This window comes from Myotis daubentonii, chromosome 4 (genome assembly GCF_963259705.1).
Source record: "Myotis daubentonii chromosome 4, mMyoDau2.1, whole genome shotgun sequence".
NCBI lineage: Eukaryota > Metazoa > Chordata > Mammalia > Chiroptera > Vespertilionidae > Myotis > Myotis daubentonii.
Window position 1 is genome coordinate 35539421 of NC_081843.1, and position 16665 is coordinate 35556085.

Here is a 16665-nt window from a genome sequence, read left to right on the forward strand (position 1 = left end):
TTGGGGAGCTCCCCCCTGTCACTCACAGAGTAGGGCCGATAGGGGAGTTGGGGCACCGCCCCCTGTCACACACAGAGCAGGGCGGATCATGGGGTTGGGGCGCCGCACCCTGTCACCCTCAGGGCAGGGCCAATGGGGAGGTTATGGCTCTAACCCGTCACACACAGAGCAGGGCCCGTGGGGGGCGGTTGGGGCATCGCCCTCTATCACCCACAGAGCAGGGCTGATCAGGGGGTTGGGGCGCTGCCACTGTCACACTCAGGGCAGGACCGATGGGGAGGTTATGGCTCTACCCCGTCACACACAGAGCAGGGCCCGTGGGGGGGGGGGGTGGTTGGGGCGCTGCACCCTGTCACACACAGAGCAGGGCCGATCAGGGAGTTGGGGCACCGCAGCCTGTCACACACAGAGCCGCAGGGCGATCAGGGGGTTGGGGAGCTCCCCCCTATCAGGCACAGAGCAGGGCTGATCAGGGGGTTGGGGCGCCTTCCCCTGTCACAAACAGAGCAGGGCAGATAAGGAGGTTGTGGCCCCACCCCCTGTCACACACAGAGCCACAGGGCCATCGGGGATTTGGGCACTGCCCCCTGTCACGCTGATCCCAGTGCCGGGAGGCCTCGCGGCTCCGCTGATCCCAGTGCTGGGAGGCATATTACCCTTTTACTATATAGGATAGAGGCCTGGTGCACGGGTGGGGGCCGGCTGGTTTGCCCTGAAGGGTGTTCTGGATCAGGGTGGGAGTCCCCACTGGGGTACCTGGCCAGTCTGGGTGAGGGGCTGAGGGCTGTTTGCAGCTGGTCACACACCCTTCAGGGTGGGGGTCCCCACTGGGGTGCCTGGCCAGTCTGGGTGAGGGGCTGAGGGCTGTTTTCAGGCTGGCAGGTGACTGAAGCTCCCAACTGCTCCTTTTTTTCTTTTTTTTTTTATTCTGGGCCAGCTTTAGCTCTGAGGCTCCAGCTCTTAGGCCTCCGCTGCTGAAAGCAGGTTTCTGGCCTTTGTTTACCTTCTGTATTTGAAACAATGTTGCTATCCTGCTGGCTGAAGCCCGGCGACTAAAACAGGTTTCTGGGGTTTTGTTTAGCTTCTATATTTGTAACATAGTTTCTTAGAGTTGCAGCTCAGAGGCCCGCAGCGGTAGGCAGGGAACGTTGGAGTCCTCCGTCACTGAAGCAAGCAAGCCTCATGTTCGCTTCCAGCTGCCTGGCTGCCGGCCGCCATCTTGGCTGGCAGTTAATTTGCATATCGCCCTGATTAGCCAATGGGAAGGGTAGCGGTCGTACTCTAATTACCATGTTTCTCTTTTATTAGATAGGACTAGGAGCCCAGCATGCGATTTGAAACTGCGTGGTGCCGCCCACCCTCGAGCTGCTGGTCTGACCCTGCCTCCCTCTCTGATCCTTGAAGCAGCCCCAGCCGCTGCTGATCAAGCCCTCCCCCAGTGCAGGCGTGCAGAGGCCCCTGCCGCCCCACCCCTGACACTGCACGTTCAACCTCCTCCTGTCTGGTCTACCCATTACGGCGCCCTGGTTAATTAGCATATTTCTCTATTATTTTATATATATAGATAATAAGTGTTTGCTGCTATTAGTACTGTAACTGGACAACCAAAGGGTCTGGGCTGCCTGATACTACTTGAGCCAGTTAAGCAGATAGGGTTAAAACATATATGAGCATTTACTCCAATAATACTGGCAGTAGGGGAGAGCAGGAGGTCATCCACAGAAACCTGCAATCCTCTCCCCATAAACCAGCTGCTTATATTGGTTAGAAGGACAAAGATTATGTGGGGAAAGTAGGAATTACAGGTATGGAAAGTAGGCATAGGATAATCGCTACAGGTTACAAGTCATGCGGGCTGGAGGGGTTTACAGAGGACAGGTGCCTTCGGGTGCCCAGGGACCAGATTACAGGAAATGGGGCTGGGGGTTGTAAAGAGCAGGTGCCTCCACTAGGTTTTTTCAGCCACTAGGCTGTGAATCTTTCCATAATGATAGGCAGTTCTTAGGACAGGAGGATGGACTGTATTCCAGTGTTAGCTCCCATGTCCCAGGGCGTACAGCTCTCAGCCAGGTTAGAGTGTGCTTTCTCTAATCAGAACAGAATCATCACGGTTAACAGAGCATGATTAATATTATAATTGTAGCTGGTCCCCAATATCCTATTTCTGCCCCTAACAGTACCATAAACACACTTGAGGAACCATCTTTTAAAATTGGCAGTAATGATGCTGGAAGCAGATCTTGTTTTTTTGTTTGTTTGTTTGTTTTTAATCTCTAAAGAAACAGAGGAAGGAAGAGGGACTTGGGATGGCCAAGGAGAGGGCCCAGACAAAGCCAAGCAGGGCTGGGCAGGCTTTGCACCACTGTGAGGCTGCATCATTCTCTTTGTCCTCAGAACACCTGAGAAAATCAGAGGGCACTATTAAATGGGACACTTTCTGGAGCAAATGCCCTTTGCTGTCATGAGGCCTTCTGAAGAACTCTTTTCTTTTGAGCCTTCTTAGCATGTAAGGATAGTTTTTGAACTGTATGTATACTGAAGAATTAAAGCAAATTTGTTACAGATGGCTAACTCCTCAACAGCTAGCCCAGTGCCTGTAATTGGTCATATTTTCAGGGTGTAAGGCAGATGAAAGATATATCTGGGTCTTGGTGTCCCTGAATTCTTAGACTGTTGCGTTCATGATCCAGCTACCCCTATGAGCTTAAAGGGAGATCTGTACAAGAGGAAGGAATTATTCCTGCAGGAAGAGGAATATATATGTATATCTTATATAATAAAAGGGTAATATGCAAATCGACCAACTGGCAGAACGACTGGTCACTATGATGCGCACTGACCACCAGAAAGCAGACGCCCAATGCAGGAGCTGCCCCCAGTGCTCAGTGCGCCAGAAGCCAGGGAGCGGGCCAAAGCTGTCAGTCAAACATTCCCTGAGGGCTCTTGGACTGCGAGAGGGCGCAGGCTGGACTGAGGGACATCCCCCCCCCCCGAGTGCATGAATTTTGTGCACCAGGCCTCTAATATATACACATACACACACACACACACACACATAATTGATTTCAGAGAGGAAGGGAGAGGGAGAGAGAGAGATAGAAGCATCAATGATGAGAGAGAATCATTGATCAACTGCCTCCTGCACGTCCCCCACTGAGGATCGAGCCCACAACCTGGGCATGTGCCCTGACAGGGATTCGAACCCGTGACCTCTGGTTCATAGGTTGACCTTCCACCACTGAGCCACGTTGGCCAGGCAAAATGAATACTTTAGTACCAGCTGAAGTTCTGGCCACAAATCTCAGTGTAGAAGTATTTTGAGAACTGGATCAGGCCTCATGTAGTTTTTGTGTCTATGGTCTAAGACAGTTAGAAGTAGGCCAAATGGCCTCTTTAGCCTGTTTTCTCTACTTCTACAACCATATCTTTGTCCTACAAAGCTTGTCAGCTACACAGGAAAGGAAAGATGAAAAACTCACTGAGGTTAAAACGGCATCTCTATCTAAATCTGAGAGTAGCTTTAGTGAACCACCCATTGTGCGCCTCCTTTCCTCTGGGTATTGTCCTGGCTCCCACTGGTTTTCTTTTTTCTTTTTTAAATTTTTATTGATTTCAAAGGAAGAGGGAGACGGAGACAGAAACATCAGCGATGAGAGAGAATCATTGATTGGCTGCCTCCTGAACATCCCCTCCTGGGATCAAGCCCACAAACCAGACGTGTGCCCTGACTGGGAATTGAACCATAACCTTCTGGTTCATGGGTCCATGCTCAAGCACTGACCCACACTGGCCAGGCACCACTGGTTTTCTAAGGAGAGAGGGAAACCTTCCTTCTAGGCTTGAATGGGCTCTGGGTCCCTTCTGACTCTATCAGCTTTTGGCGAAGAGAAAACTTGAAGAAATCAAACCTGAAGAGAGGAATCCATTAGGAGGAGGTGTCAGATAAGCACATCTTCTTTTTTTTTTTTTAAATATATTTTATTGATTTTTTACAGAGAGGAAGGGAGAAGGATAGAGTTAGAAACATCGATGAGAGAGAAACATCGATCAGCTGCCTCCTGCACACTTCCTACTGGGGATGTGCCCGCAACCAAGGTACATGCCCTTGACCGGAATCGAACCTGGGAATCCTCAGTCTGCAGGCTGACGCTCTATCCACTGAGCCAAACCAGTCAGGGCAAATAAGCACATCTTCTTTGAATATTTTACTGCAGTAATTTTCAATCTTTTTCATCTCATGGCACATGTAAACCAATTATGAAAATTCTGTGGCACACCAAAAGATATCTTTTTTGCTGATCTGACCAAAAAATTAGTATAATTTTGATTCTTTCACACTGGGTGACCATTGTTGTGTTGGCTGCTGTCATTTTTTTATTTGATAGTTGGAAAAGAGGTCAGTGCCCCTGACTAAATAGATATTGCATCTTTTAAAAATTCTTGTGGAACACCAGTTGAAAATCACTGTCTTAGTGTATCATGATGAGGCATCCAAGAATGCCCTTGATGAACCTTGAGAGGAAAACAGGAATGGAAAGGGCAGTGAGATGACCTTTTGTACTGTTGAATGATTGGGGAGTGAGTGAATGTGTGAATACCCTTTCTGGATTGGCATCTTGATAAAAATTTGCTCCAAGGAAGTCTAACAATTTTAGAGAGAATGATAATGTGAAGGTTCTTTTTAGTTCAAGGTCTAAAATTTATCTTTATTTATGGCAGTGGGCTTATTTAGGAAAGTTGTGAAGGCTTATTTATGCTCGAGAAAAGTCAGGATTCTACAAATGATCACTGTTGATTGTTTTATACCACTTGAACATGCTTGTTTTACCAGAATCACAGAATTGTGGGATTGGAGGTTCTTAAAAGATACCTAGTCCCATCACTAGGAAGTGATTCTATGGATATACAAACACTTGTGTATAGGGATAAATGTGCAAGGCTGTTCATCTCAGCATTGTTGGTAGCAACAATGACAATTTTAAAAAGCCATGAAACAACCAAAATGTTGATCTGCAGTAGTTAAGGAATTATAGTACATTATATATGTGTAGGATGTATCATTAGGTAAATAAAGCAAGCTGAAGAACACTTGCTTTATATATATTCTATATAATAAATCCTATATAATAAAAGCCTAATATGCAAATTGACCAAACGGTGGAACCACAGGTGGCTATGATGTGCACTGACCACCAGAGGGCAGATGCTCAACACAGGAGCTGCCCCCAACCCGCAGGCCCCAGGCCAGCCAAGGCAGGTGCCAGCGGCCCCCCCTTCCCCCTATTGCCCCGCCAGTTGCCCCACAAATCGGCCCTGATCACTGGCCAGGCCTAGGGACCCTACCCATGACACTAGAGGCCCAGTGCATGAAATCGTGCACGGGTGCAGGGAGGTCCCTCTGGGTGGCCTGCAGGGATCAGGCCCAAACCCGCAGTCCAACGCTGCCTGCAGCTCCTACCCGCCACTCCCACTCATCCTGGCCCCATTGTGCCTGCCGAGGCTTGTGCCCAATTGGTCCCGATCGATCGGGAGAAGCTCACACTGCTGCAGTAGCACTCCCCAGCCATGAGCCTTGCATCTGGTGCCCTCCCAAGGGGAGTGGCCTGTGGGATCAGGCTGAAACCTGCTCTCCCACATCCCCCGAGGGGTCCAAGATTGCGAGAGCCTGCAGGCCAGGCTGAGGGACCTCACTGGTGCATAATTGGGATGTGGAGGGACCACGGGAGGGCTCCAGGGTGTGTCCGGCCCATCCTGCTCAGTCCTGATTGGCCGGACTCCAGCAGCAAGCTAACCTACTGGTTGGAGCATCTGCTCCCTGGTGGTCATTGCACGTCATTGCAACTGGTCGACCAGTGACTGTCTGTCCCCTGGTGGTCAGTACATGTCATAGCAAGCAGTTGAGCAGCCTTAGATATCATTAGCATATTACGCTTTGATTGGTTGTTCGGTTGTTCTGCCGTTCAGTCTATTTGCATATTACCCTTTTATTATATAGGATGGTATGATCTTATTTGTGAGAAAGTAACAAATATTTTAAATATTCTTATAAATGCTTACCAAAGTTCTGAAAGAGCACCCAAGAGACTGGGGCTTACTAAGTTCCCACTTTTAATCTTTTGAGCTGTTTGAATGTCTTACAATAAGCATGTGTTCTTTTTTAAAAAATATATTTTTATTGATTTCAGAGAGGAAGGAAGAGGGAGAGATAGAAACATCAATGATGAAAGAATCATTGATCGGGTGCCTCCTGCACACCCCCTACTGAGGATCAAGCCCGTATCCCAGGCATGTGCTCTTGACCGGAATCAAACCAAGGCTCTTGAAGGAATCAAACCTTCAGTTCGAAGGCTCTATCCACTGAGCCAAACCACTAGAGCAAGCATGTGTTCCTTATCACTTAAAAAAAGTCACCTCATCTTATACCCTGACTGCTGAAGCATCCTTACCAAGTGGTCATCCTGGCTTCTTAGAACATTTCCAGTGGTGGGGAAATCCTTACCTCTTAACTACCAGACAGTGTTTTTACCAGTACCCTTCCAGATGATAATTCCTTCCTATTATGATATGATCTAGGATTCCTGGTTGGTTCTATCAATCCTGTCTTGAGGGGTCTGGAGCTGGATGGTGCACAATTTTGACAGATAGTTCTTGGTATTTTTTCAGTGAAAAAATTATTTTTGAATATATGATCAGAAACTAATGTCTTTTGGTGATCTCACTCATGTGGAATATAATTAACAAAATAAACTGATGAACGGAGTGGATCACGAAACATGGAAGCATGGAACACAATGCGGAATCTCAGAGGGAAGGCGGGGAGGGCCGGTGGGTGGGAGGTAACCAGTCAAAGACCTTGTATGCATATATGCATCACCTATGGATGCAGACAATAGAATGGTGAAGGCCGGGGCGGGGTGGGGGGGGTGGGGGTGGGGTGGGGGTGGGAGGCTAGAGGGGACCAGTGTGTGTCGGGGGAGGGGGCATATGTAATACTTTCAACAATAAAAAAAGAAACTAATATCTTCTGGGGAGAGTCTTCAAGATACTAGAATAAAATACTTTTTAGGATGTCATTTTAAGGACGATATGAAGAATGTATATAACAAAAGAGCTTTGGTTTTCAAGGAACCTGATATGTGAATGGGGGTGGGGGTAGTATGCACACCCGAGCATACATGTATAAAAGCACGGTTACACTCCAGGAAAGGAAAAAATCAGTAAATGCCAAGGGGAGTGTGAGGATGTTGACTGAATCCATGGAAATGCTGGTTGGAGCAAATGGACTTAGTCTGGATTTTGATAAATGGGGAGGGGGTAGGTGCAGGGGATAGCAGCATTTGGTGGTAGAAAGAAATGGTGTGACTAGAGATGGAAACCCAGGGGGACAGTGGGTGTGTGCGGGCCTGTCTGAGTGGTAGGTGTTTGGAGGAACTCTCTTTCCCTTTTTGAGGATGGTGCCCAGGGGAGAATCATGCCCACACAGTATGTCCCTGGGGCCTTCTTGTTGAGCCCCTGAGGCCAGTCCTGTGGACTTGCTGTGGCAAGTCAACGTGCCTGGTCCATGCGTGTATGTTTCCTAAAGATCCCTTTCACCTGAGACGGCTGTGAACTGACAGGATTTTGATTTGTACTGTGTGAGACGTGGAAAATAAAGGCGGGGGCTGTTTTTGGAATATTCTTTTTATTTATTTATTTTATTGTTTTAAAAAACATTTTTACTTTTTATATATCATAAGTGAAAAAGCATATAATCCAACACAATTTCAAAAACATTGGACCCTACATTTGGGTCTCCTTGTGAGTATAGTTGTGGCTTCACCGTCCAGTGCATAATGAAAAAGGAAACAACAACACAGGACCAAGACTTTTGCTGAAGAACACATTGGGATGACTAGGGTTCTATTAGGGTGCGTTCATTTGACATCTGTGTGCAGTTCAACAAATTGGTCTTCATGCCATACCCCTTAGCTAGCTGGTGTTCAGCAAAATTACCTAACTAGGGTCGTTGAGCCTGAATTCACTGTCTCTCTTTCATTCCCCCTCGTTTTCTCTCTCCCTTTCTCACGTGTCCACCGCTCACACACAGCAGCCGGAAATGACACACTGAAGTGAGTCACCGATGCAGCTGTGAGTCACCCTATAATTGGGGAAAGTTCTGTCCTGCTAGGTCGTGCATCCCTTTGCACTCCTGCTCCTAAATGCATTGGAAAATTTTAAGATCTCTCTGTCCTCACTCTAGTCTCTCTCACCCACCACATCCTTTGGGTCCCTAAAGTGGGAAGTTGGGTAGTCTTGGCAGGAGTCCTAATCCATCAAGTGGAAAGGAAAGGAAAGAAGAGCGACGGGGTTCAGGCAGCCACAAGGTGGCAGTGTGGGCCCCTCAGGCTTGCCGCCCAGAGGGGTATGGCAGCTAGGTGACCAGACTCCTGAGATGCAATCACACAGATCACAAAGGAACACTAAGCAAGTTTAAATAATATGCTTTTTTGTTAAATAGTCCTCTTTCTCTCTAACAAGCACACAGAAAAGTGATAAATATTCAAGCACACCTCTGTCATCCTACCCTCCCCACTAGGAGATTAGAGCACACCTTCTTCCTCTATTCCTGCAAAATAAAGTTTGTGGGAAGCAGAAACCTGCTTCTATAAGTAAACAAGTCACCTACACTCCGAAATAATAGATGCTCACTGTTTCTGGGGAGGGAGACAGCCAGGCCAGGGTGAGACCCTACAGCTGGTCACAGCACCTCTGTGCTGGAGAAGGATGGATCATGCAATGAAAGGTGTTTCTTCCATTGGTCTTCTCTGGCCCGACGCCAGCCTCCTCAGCAGTGGCAGACAGTGCAAGAGTTAGGGCAACGTGACTGGAACAGTTTCTCCTGTAAGCCTTGCGGTGCCATCTGCCAGGGCCTCAATGGGACCCCGATCTGAAGACCCGAAAAGGCAGAGCAATGGGCAGAAGCAGCTGCACACGTGGCTCTGAGAGTTTTACAGTCGGATTTGGAGACCTTCGGGGCTCAGTGCTTCAGTGGTCCCCGCCAGGGCCTCCACTGGGGAGTTTTATCGAAAGGTCCCCTTTTCTCCCTGGGAGAGGCTGAGGTCTAAAAGGCAGAGTTACCATTAAAAAAAAAAAAGCGAATGTCTTCTCTTCTCCAGAAAGGTTAATTAAAAGTTCTTTTCTTCGCAGTTTCTCCTTCTCTGATACATCTCCAGTTCTGTCCGAGTTGAGAACTTCTTTTTTCATGGTCAGGGTTCCATCACTTGGCCCATGAAAAGGACCGTTCCTGAGGACAGAAGAATCGTGGGAAATGAGAACTGGAAGGAATGGCAGAGCTCCCCAAGCTTGTAGTGATGGGTGAACTAAGATGAGTGAGATGTCTGGAGTCACAGCTGCTTTAGTGACTAAGCTAGGACCGGGGTCCTGGCACAGCACGTCATCTATGAGAGAGCACTGCCTTTGAGGAGGGAAGAGGAACAGAGTTATGGAGTCCTTGCCTAGAGTCCTGGGGTAAGAGGGTGTCTACACTTGTCTGGACCAGTGCTGACATGGTGGAGCATTGAGGCCTCGGGCTCACCTGTGGGGTTGTGCCGCACCACAAAGAGGAAGGGTCTGTCCATGATGATCTCCTCAGGGGCCATTCGGGCTGAGACGGTAATGGCTGGAAGAGAAGGGACAATGTCTTAGAACAGAGGGAAGTAGGACCTGAACCTTAAAAGTGTAGGGAAGTCTCCTGAGGCCTGGTTTCTTCCAGGAGCTTGGTGGAGCTCCATCAGCTGCTCCCCTTCAAACAGACATTTATCTAAACCCTTTTAGGGCATGTTGAGAATCAAGTTCCTTAAGGTGAGTAGCCACCGTGAAAACAACCCAGACTTTCCTTTGGGAGGTCTTTCACATTCAGAGGACCTCAGGAGCCACTGGAGTAAGGGAATGGGGTTCCAGGGAAAGCAGGCCCATTTTTCCTGGCTGAGAAACACCAAGGAAGAAAGGGCAATACTCCCCGCACAGGAAGTGCTGCTCTGTGAGGCCTGGTGAAGCAGGGCAGAGGGAGTTCATCCCAGGTGTAGGTGCCACAGGGACCCCTCCTGTCAGCCTTGGGCCAAGACTTGCCAGGCCTCACCTGAGCCTGACTCACCTGTAGAGGAGGATGCCTCCGTGCCTCTTTCATTCACCTTGATCTTCACTTTTTGCAGTGCCTGCGATACGTAAAGAGGCTCTTGATCTGAAACAGGAGTGGATACAAGAGTAGATCAGCCGTGGTTTTCCCGGAACAGCTCCTTTATCCTCTAAGGGGCTGCACAGCCCACCCGGATAAGAAATGAAAGGAAAATCTCTTACCTGAAAAAGTCGAGAAGTCCGCCTGGCTTGGACTAAAGATGTTGGTCATCCCCAAGTTCTCCAAGGGCCTCCTGAGGTCAACTTCACTCTCCAGGGAGAACCTATAGACAGGAGCAGAAAACAGCTCAAGCTCAGGCTACCTCTGGCCACCTCTCCCCGTCCCTACCAGGTATCACCCTGGCAGCTTGATAGGATTGGGACTGATGTGAAAGCAGAAGAAGGAGGCTTGTGATTTCAAGGTCTCTGCTTGCTAGAGGTCTAATATTAATGAACATTCTTATGACTAATTACTTTTCTCAAGTAAGACAGTAGTTTATTTTGTCTTAGGGAAAATTCTGGTCTGTAGATTGTGTTTCTGAGAGCTAACCAGAAGACTCAAGCAGTGAGGCTTTGGGCTGTTCTCTGCTCCCCATCAGGGCACAACTAATTACTTCCATTCTTGGGTAGGAAGGAGGAAGGGAGGGAGGGAGGGAGAAAAGGAGGGAGGGAGGGAGGGAGAGAGAGAGAGAGAGAGAGAGAGAGAGAGAGAGAGAGAGAACTAACCAACTAAATTCTCCTCTTTCCTAGGGCCTCAAATGAAAGTATATGGGAATTTGGGGTAAGCTTGGTGGGAGGCTTTCCTACAATGCTGGAATTACCCGGCCCCAGCCTTCTCCACCCTCTGCTTCTGCAGAAGGATTTAAAAGATCTGTTAGACACTATAATTCCAGCTGCTCCATCTGCACAAGTGATTCCTTTTGTTCCCATTTTTGGATGTTGACTTGAGAAGATGGGTGGGAGTGAGGGGCATTCATAAAAAGGTGAAGGCAGATTTAGCCTCTCACCTCTAGTATTTCTCTGGCTCTTCCTTTGGCTGGCTTTTGTTGGATATTCTGAGGGAGGCATATGCAGGGGCATAGTCTAGAAAACCCCTCCTTGCCCTCTAGCAGAAATGGGAGGAGGGATGATGAGAGGAATCTTAATCAAACCCAGGCAGTTTCCCATCAGCCTCCCACACATGTCCCTGCCCTGCAAACATCACATTTGGGAAACTCAACCCGGGGCTGTGTTTTCAAGAGAGAGGAGAGGCGGGAGATGAGGGGATTAAGGAAATGGCAAATGTGGCTGGAGCAATGGGTGGCTTACTTGGGCAGAATCAGGAGGCGGGGCAGACGGGTCATATTTCCTTTCCACTGGCTGATGAGCTGGGCATCCAGAATGTTGGTGAGGGCTGAGAGAGGCACCTCTTTTTCATAGGGAGCAGCAATGAACATGCTGAGAGTGTCCCCATGGTAGGGCAACTCCAAGATGTCGTAGTAATGGCCATCAGCGGTGGAAAACTCAGCTGTGAAGACACCAAGATGGCGCATTGAAAATGATTCCAGCTCTTGTTGATTTTAACCCAGCACTAGATTTTCAACTAGTTCTCCTGTCCTCTCTCCATTCTTTTGGAAGCCAGCTTTCCGTTCTGGCTTTTGAGGCCCCCACACCCACAGCTCCCCTATTCAATGTTTTCATTTCCATTTCCTTTATTTCCTGCCAATTCTGTTTCTTCTGGTTTCTCTGTCTCTTTCTGATTGTCTGCTTCCCCATATCCAGCCACTAATTCATTCCAGTCCTCTTCTCCTGAATCTCAACTTCCACATCGCCCTTCTCACAGCAGGATTTGTGGGCCATATGAGGATGTGAGATGGGGTCAAGTGGCCAAACATGGGCCTGAGGGAACTGCTGGGTTTCAGCTTCATCTTGGATAAGATAAAGCTATTTTCAGCTGCTCCAATTATCCTAGTGTCTCCTATTTGGGAAGTGTTTCTTAAAGCTGAGGTATATTCTAGGGTTTCTCCTCTCTTAGAGGGGAACAGCCAGGGATGGGGTCCAGTAGGTACAGGGTTTGGGGAAGGGAGTCTTGCACTTACTGTAGTTGAACCTGCTGGTCTGAGTCATCATGGGCACCGAGACAGTGCTGCCATCGGACTTGTGGAAGAGGCGGTGGTGGGTGCCCAACTCTGGGAAGGGTGTCTTCCAGTGGCCATTGAAGTACAGGGCATTCACTAGTACCAGGCGTGTCAGACTGTCCACGGCCCCTTCACCAAGTAAGTCACTAATCATGCCTATGGGAAAACCAGGTGATCAGGAGCTAGATCTTTTCTTAATCCTCTTAGGTAAGTTCTCTTCAACTCACAGGCTTCAAATGGATGTGTGTCTATTGAAGTGATCCAGTCAGAAGATAGTCTGGGGGTTTAGATAAACCAATCTAGCCGTTTTCAACCTGTTTCATCTGCCTGAGGATCTCAGAAAGCCTCCCAGCTCACCGCACTTTCTTGAGCCTGGGATCCTGTCTAGGATCAGACCTGGAAACTTAAGTCTCCCCTTATTTGGTCCCTAAGCTACATGTAGTCCTGAAGGGGTGTGTGTGCTCCTTATCATGGTTAGTACCATGCTAATGACGTACAGCACTTTTTAGAGCTGCCTTTTGAGTTGGTTCATGAGAAGACCTAATTATGAAAACTATGACACTGATTCTTAAATCACTTGACCTTCTGCCTACAAAGAAAAGAATGCTGAAAGGGAGAGGTTGGTATATTTGGGATTTGTTCCCATAACCCCTTTCTTGGCAGGCCCTTGGGCCCGGCTTCCTTTCCTTGCCTGCTCACCTTTTGTGTGTCTCTTCACCCAGTCATTGATGATGAACCTGGCTCTCTCAATCTCTGAAAAGTCCACCTGCTTGACTGTGGTGCGGAACAGCCTGAAGAAGTGAGGCATGAAACCTTGAACCAGCTTCAGATCCCGCTGGACGAAGATGGCATCGGCGATGCTGATCTCATCCTTGTTCCATGGCCCCATGAGTTCCTTGTACAGTTGACGAAGGGCAGGGGCCATGCCCTTCTCTGTGCCAGAGGAAGGAAAGGACACATCAGGCTCACGTTCAACCAAGGGGTCCCAGCTGGGCCAACCCTCCCTCATGGATGGGCTCTTCTGCTCCCCTAGGTTTCTCTAGAGCAGTGGTTCTCAACCTTCCTAATGCCGTGACCCTTTAATACAGTTCCTCATGTTGTGGTGACCCCCAATTTCATTGTTACAAATTGAACATAATTAAAGCATAGTGATTAATCACAAAAACTATGTAATTATATATGTGTTTTCCGATGGTCTTAGGTGACCCCTGTGAAAGCGTCTTTCGACCCTCAAAGGGGTCTAGACCCACAGGTTGAGAACCGCTGCTCTAGAGGGAGATTTCATTCCAAATCTTAATCTCTTTTGCATCTCCCTCTTTTTCTCAAAAATATCAGGTCTTAATCCTTTGTTTGGGTTAGAATATTTTTCTGTTTTTAAGTTATGAACCCTACATTTTTTTCTCATAATAATAATAATAGCTATGCAAAGTATTTCATATAGACAATTCTGTTTAATCCTTACAGCAGCCGTCTGTGCCAGGTACTTTTATTATCCCTATTTTGTTCATGAGCAAACTGAGCCTTGTTTCTCTGCCTCTTTCTTCCCTTAATTTGCCCCAGAGGGGTTAATGAGTGAGATGAGTTAAGATTATGCTAGGGGTTAAGATTATGCAGCTAGTAAGTGGTCATGCAAGGTTGTTTTACACCAAATCCACTGGCCTGTACACCTTGCGACTGGTCAAGGGTCAAGTGACATAGGGTATGGTGGTCCCTATGACATGCAGTACAGGTGTTGGCTCAGCTAAGCTGGAGTCAGCCTTTCCTCTGCTTTTGGTTGGTTACACCCTAGTTCTGTGAAGGCTGCATGAGTGCCTGCCTCCTACTTCGCCCATCTCTCACCTTCAATATCGAATTGCATTGCCGCTTGGATCTGCTGCCTGGTTTCTCCTGTGGTTGTTAGCTGCAGCATGGCGAGGACTGAGGCCACCCCATAAGGTGAGAAAATCACATTACGGTCCTTGGAGGCCTGGGCCACCTGCTGAAACACCTTCACTCCAAAATCTGTGACCATTTGGGCCGCCTCAAGCTGGCGATGGTCCGAGGCAGATCCTTCACCAAGGATGAAGGCCAGGCCCAGAGCTAGGCAGGCAAAGACTGGAGACACTTTCATCCTAGAGCAAGTGGGAAAGAATCTGATGAGAGCATAGTTCTAGAAGAATGGTGAATGGGGAGGGGAGATGACATCCCAGCCATGGGCCATGCTTCCCATGTTTGTTGCTGACGGGCGCTAAATGAACACAAGGGCAAGATTCACTAAGAAACCATGATGGGGCCCTGGCCAGTGAGGCTCAGTTATCCCGTAACCCAAAAGGTGGGGGATTCAATTTCCCGTCAGGGCACATACGCAGGTTGCAGGTTCAATTTCTGGTCTGGGTGATTGTGAGAGGCAACTAATCGGTGTTTCTTTCTCACATTGATGTTTCTCTCACATCGGATGCTTCTCTCTCTCCCTTTCTTCCTCTAAGAACAATTTTAAAAATGGTTAATAATAATAATAATAATAATAAAGAAACCATGATGGGTTCAGATTCTGCAATCACTGCTATGGAGGCAACTTAGGCTGCAGGTCTTGGGGAGGGGATGGAAGAGGCAAAGTGGGGATCTTGGACGGGGAAATTCTGTACAGGGACATTCTCTACCTTAACCCAAGGGAAAAGATGGAGAGAGTTTGATTTCCTCTTACCTGAAGTTCTCAAAGTGCCTTGTGAATGGTGGTTTGTCCAGCTGCTTGCAGATGGTGGTGATTCTGTTGCTGCTGGAGAGTGGTGTGTCTCTCTTGACAGTGCCCTTAGCCCTGCAGCCAAACACAGCTGTGCTGTTAGGGAGGCAGCTGCCTGCCTTTATACGAGAAATGGGCAGGAAGTAGATTAACTCATGGCTCAGCCCCACCTACTTTCTGGTTTGGAAGTCTGACTCCCTGAGGCATGTGTGTGCGTGCTGCTGCTGTGTATGTGTACGTGTGAAAGGGCTCAGGAACGATTGAGCAACCACCACAGCCTTGACCTAGGGGCCTCCCCTGATTTTGCTGCCTTCCACCTGTGTCCCTCTCTCTTTGGATGTTATGCCAGCCTGACCCCTGGCAGTGCCAGACAGCCCGAAATGCCCAGTGTTTGAGATTACCTCCCCCAGTGCTCAGCTTGGGGAAAAACATTTTACATTTCTTCTTTTTCCTTTGGGGAAATGGGTCACCACAGATTTATCAAAGAAGCTACGGATCCTGTGGACTTCTGTCTGCCAGCATCGTCTGTCTACACCATGTGCACGGTAGCTGAGGAAGAATGCCTCTCCCTCCTCTTGGCCACATCCCAGAGGCCACAGAGCACGGAGCGTGCCATGTGATTGTCTGGATTTTGACTGTCTAAGACATGAACCTGGCAGAGGACTCCCTCCAGTCTTTCCCTCTTCCCTTTTAGAGTGTCGTGGCGGATGATGCGTGGCTGACTCCCCCACGTGTCCAGACTCTTGAGTTGCCTCTGTGGGCTCTCTTTTGTGTAAACAGCCCTGCCTGGCAGGGATTTGAGGTATACTGGGTGGGGTGGTGGAAGGACCAAGGGTTACTCAGGTAAAGTCTTGCCAAGGAATTAGTAGCTCAACATGTAAGTTTTGTTTCTCTGAGCTGCCCACTGTGACTGGGGAGAATAAAGTCTTATTCTTTTCCTCCAGATGCAGACATTGGAGGTCTGGAGCAGCACAAGTAGGGATAGAAAAGAGGGCTTCAATTCCTGGCTGGTTTGTGGGGTGTGCTCCTAGGGCATTGAGTTTGAAGTGGAAGAGTGACCCAAGAATTTTATAGAGGGTGAAAATTGGCTGGAGGCAAGTGAGTGGAACTGGACTAGTGCATTTGGGGGCCTGGCAGGGCCAGGTACCCTTGGCCATGTGGCCTGGATGTTGTGGCTAAGTGCCAAGGGGTCCTGAGGGATGTAGAGAGATGGTGCACTTGACCTGGGGTCCACACACTGTCATGATTTGTGTAGGTGGTAGCGTTCAAGTGGGAGTATCCATGGAGACAGCCAATAACAGATTCACAGGAAGTTTAAGTGGGTGGAAGTGTCAGGATATTTGTTTTGGATTTTTTTAGTAAACAGATACCAAGGGCAACCACAGCTGGATGGCTTTCCCAAGTTTACTCTGATTCTGCCTTTGTTTTCTCCTGTTTCTCTTGGGAGTCAGGTGGGGGTGGGAGGGAAAAAGGGACAATCCCTGTTGGAAAGTTAGAATCACCGACCCGTTACAGGACTGTTCCCATGCAGTTATTATTATTATTTTTTTTTGTAGTTGCTTCTTGTTTATTCCTTTTCCTTTTCTTAGTTGTGGTTTGGAGTCCCTGAGAGAGTGGTTAACCATGAAGAAGAAGCATTCAACCCTGACTTCTCTTGGGTGGAGAGGACAGAAGTCT

The 16665-nt window shown here is 48.3% G+C and overlaps 1 protein-coding gene across 1 annotated transcript; it reads right to left on the reverse strand.

Moving 5' to 3' along the window:
- Positions 1–7664: 7664 nt before the first annotated feature.
- On the reverse strand, positions 7665–15110 carry SERPINE1 (serpin family E member 1). Its single transcript, XM_059693590.1, has 9 exons — positions 14953–15110; positions 14109–14380; positions 12969–13202; positions 12231–12425; positions 11461–11659; positions 10336–10436; positions 10133–10219; positions 9575–9658; positions 7665–9283 (listed from the first exon to the last, which is right to left on the reverse strand). The coding sequence occupies exons 2-9, from the start codon at positions 14377–14379 to the stop codon at positions 9246–9248; spliced, it is 1209 nt and encodes a 402-aa protein (XP_059549573.1). The 5' UTR covers position 14380; positions 14953–15110; the 3' UTR covers positions 7665–9245.
- Positions 15111–16665: the final 1555 nt, after the last annotated feature.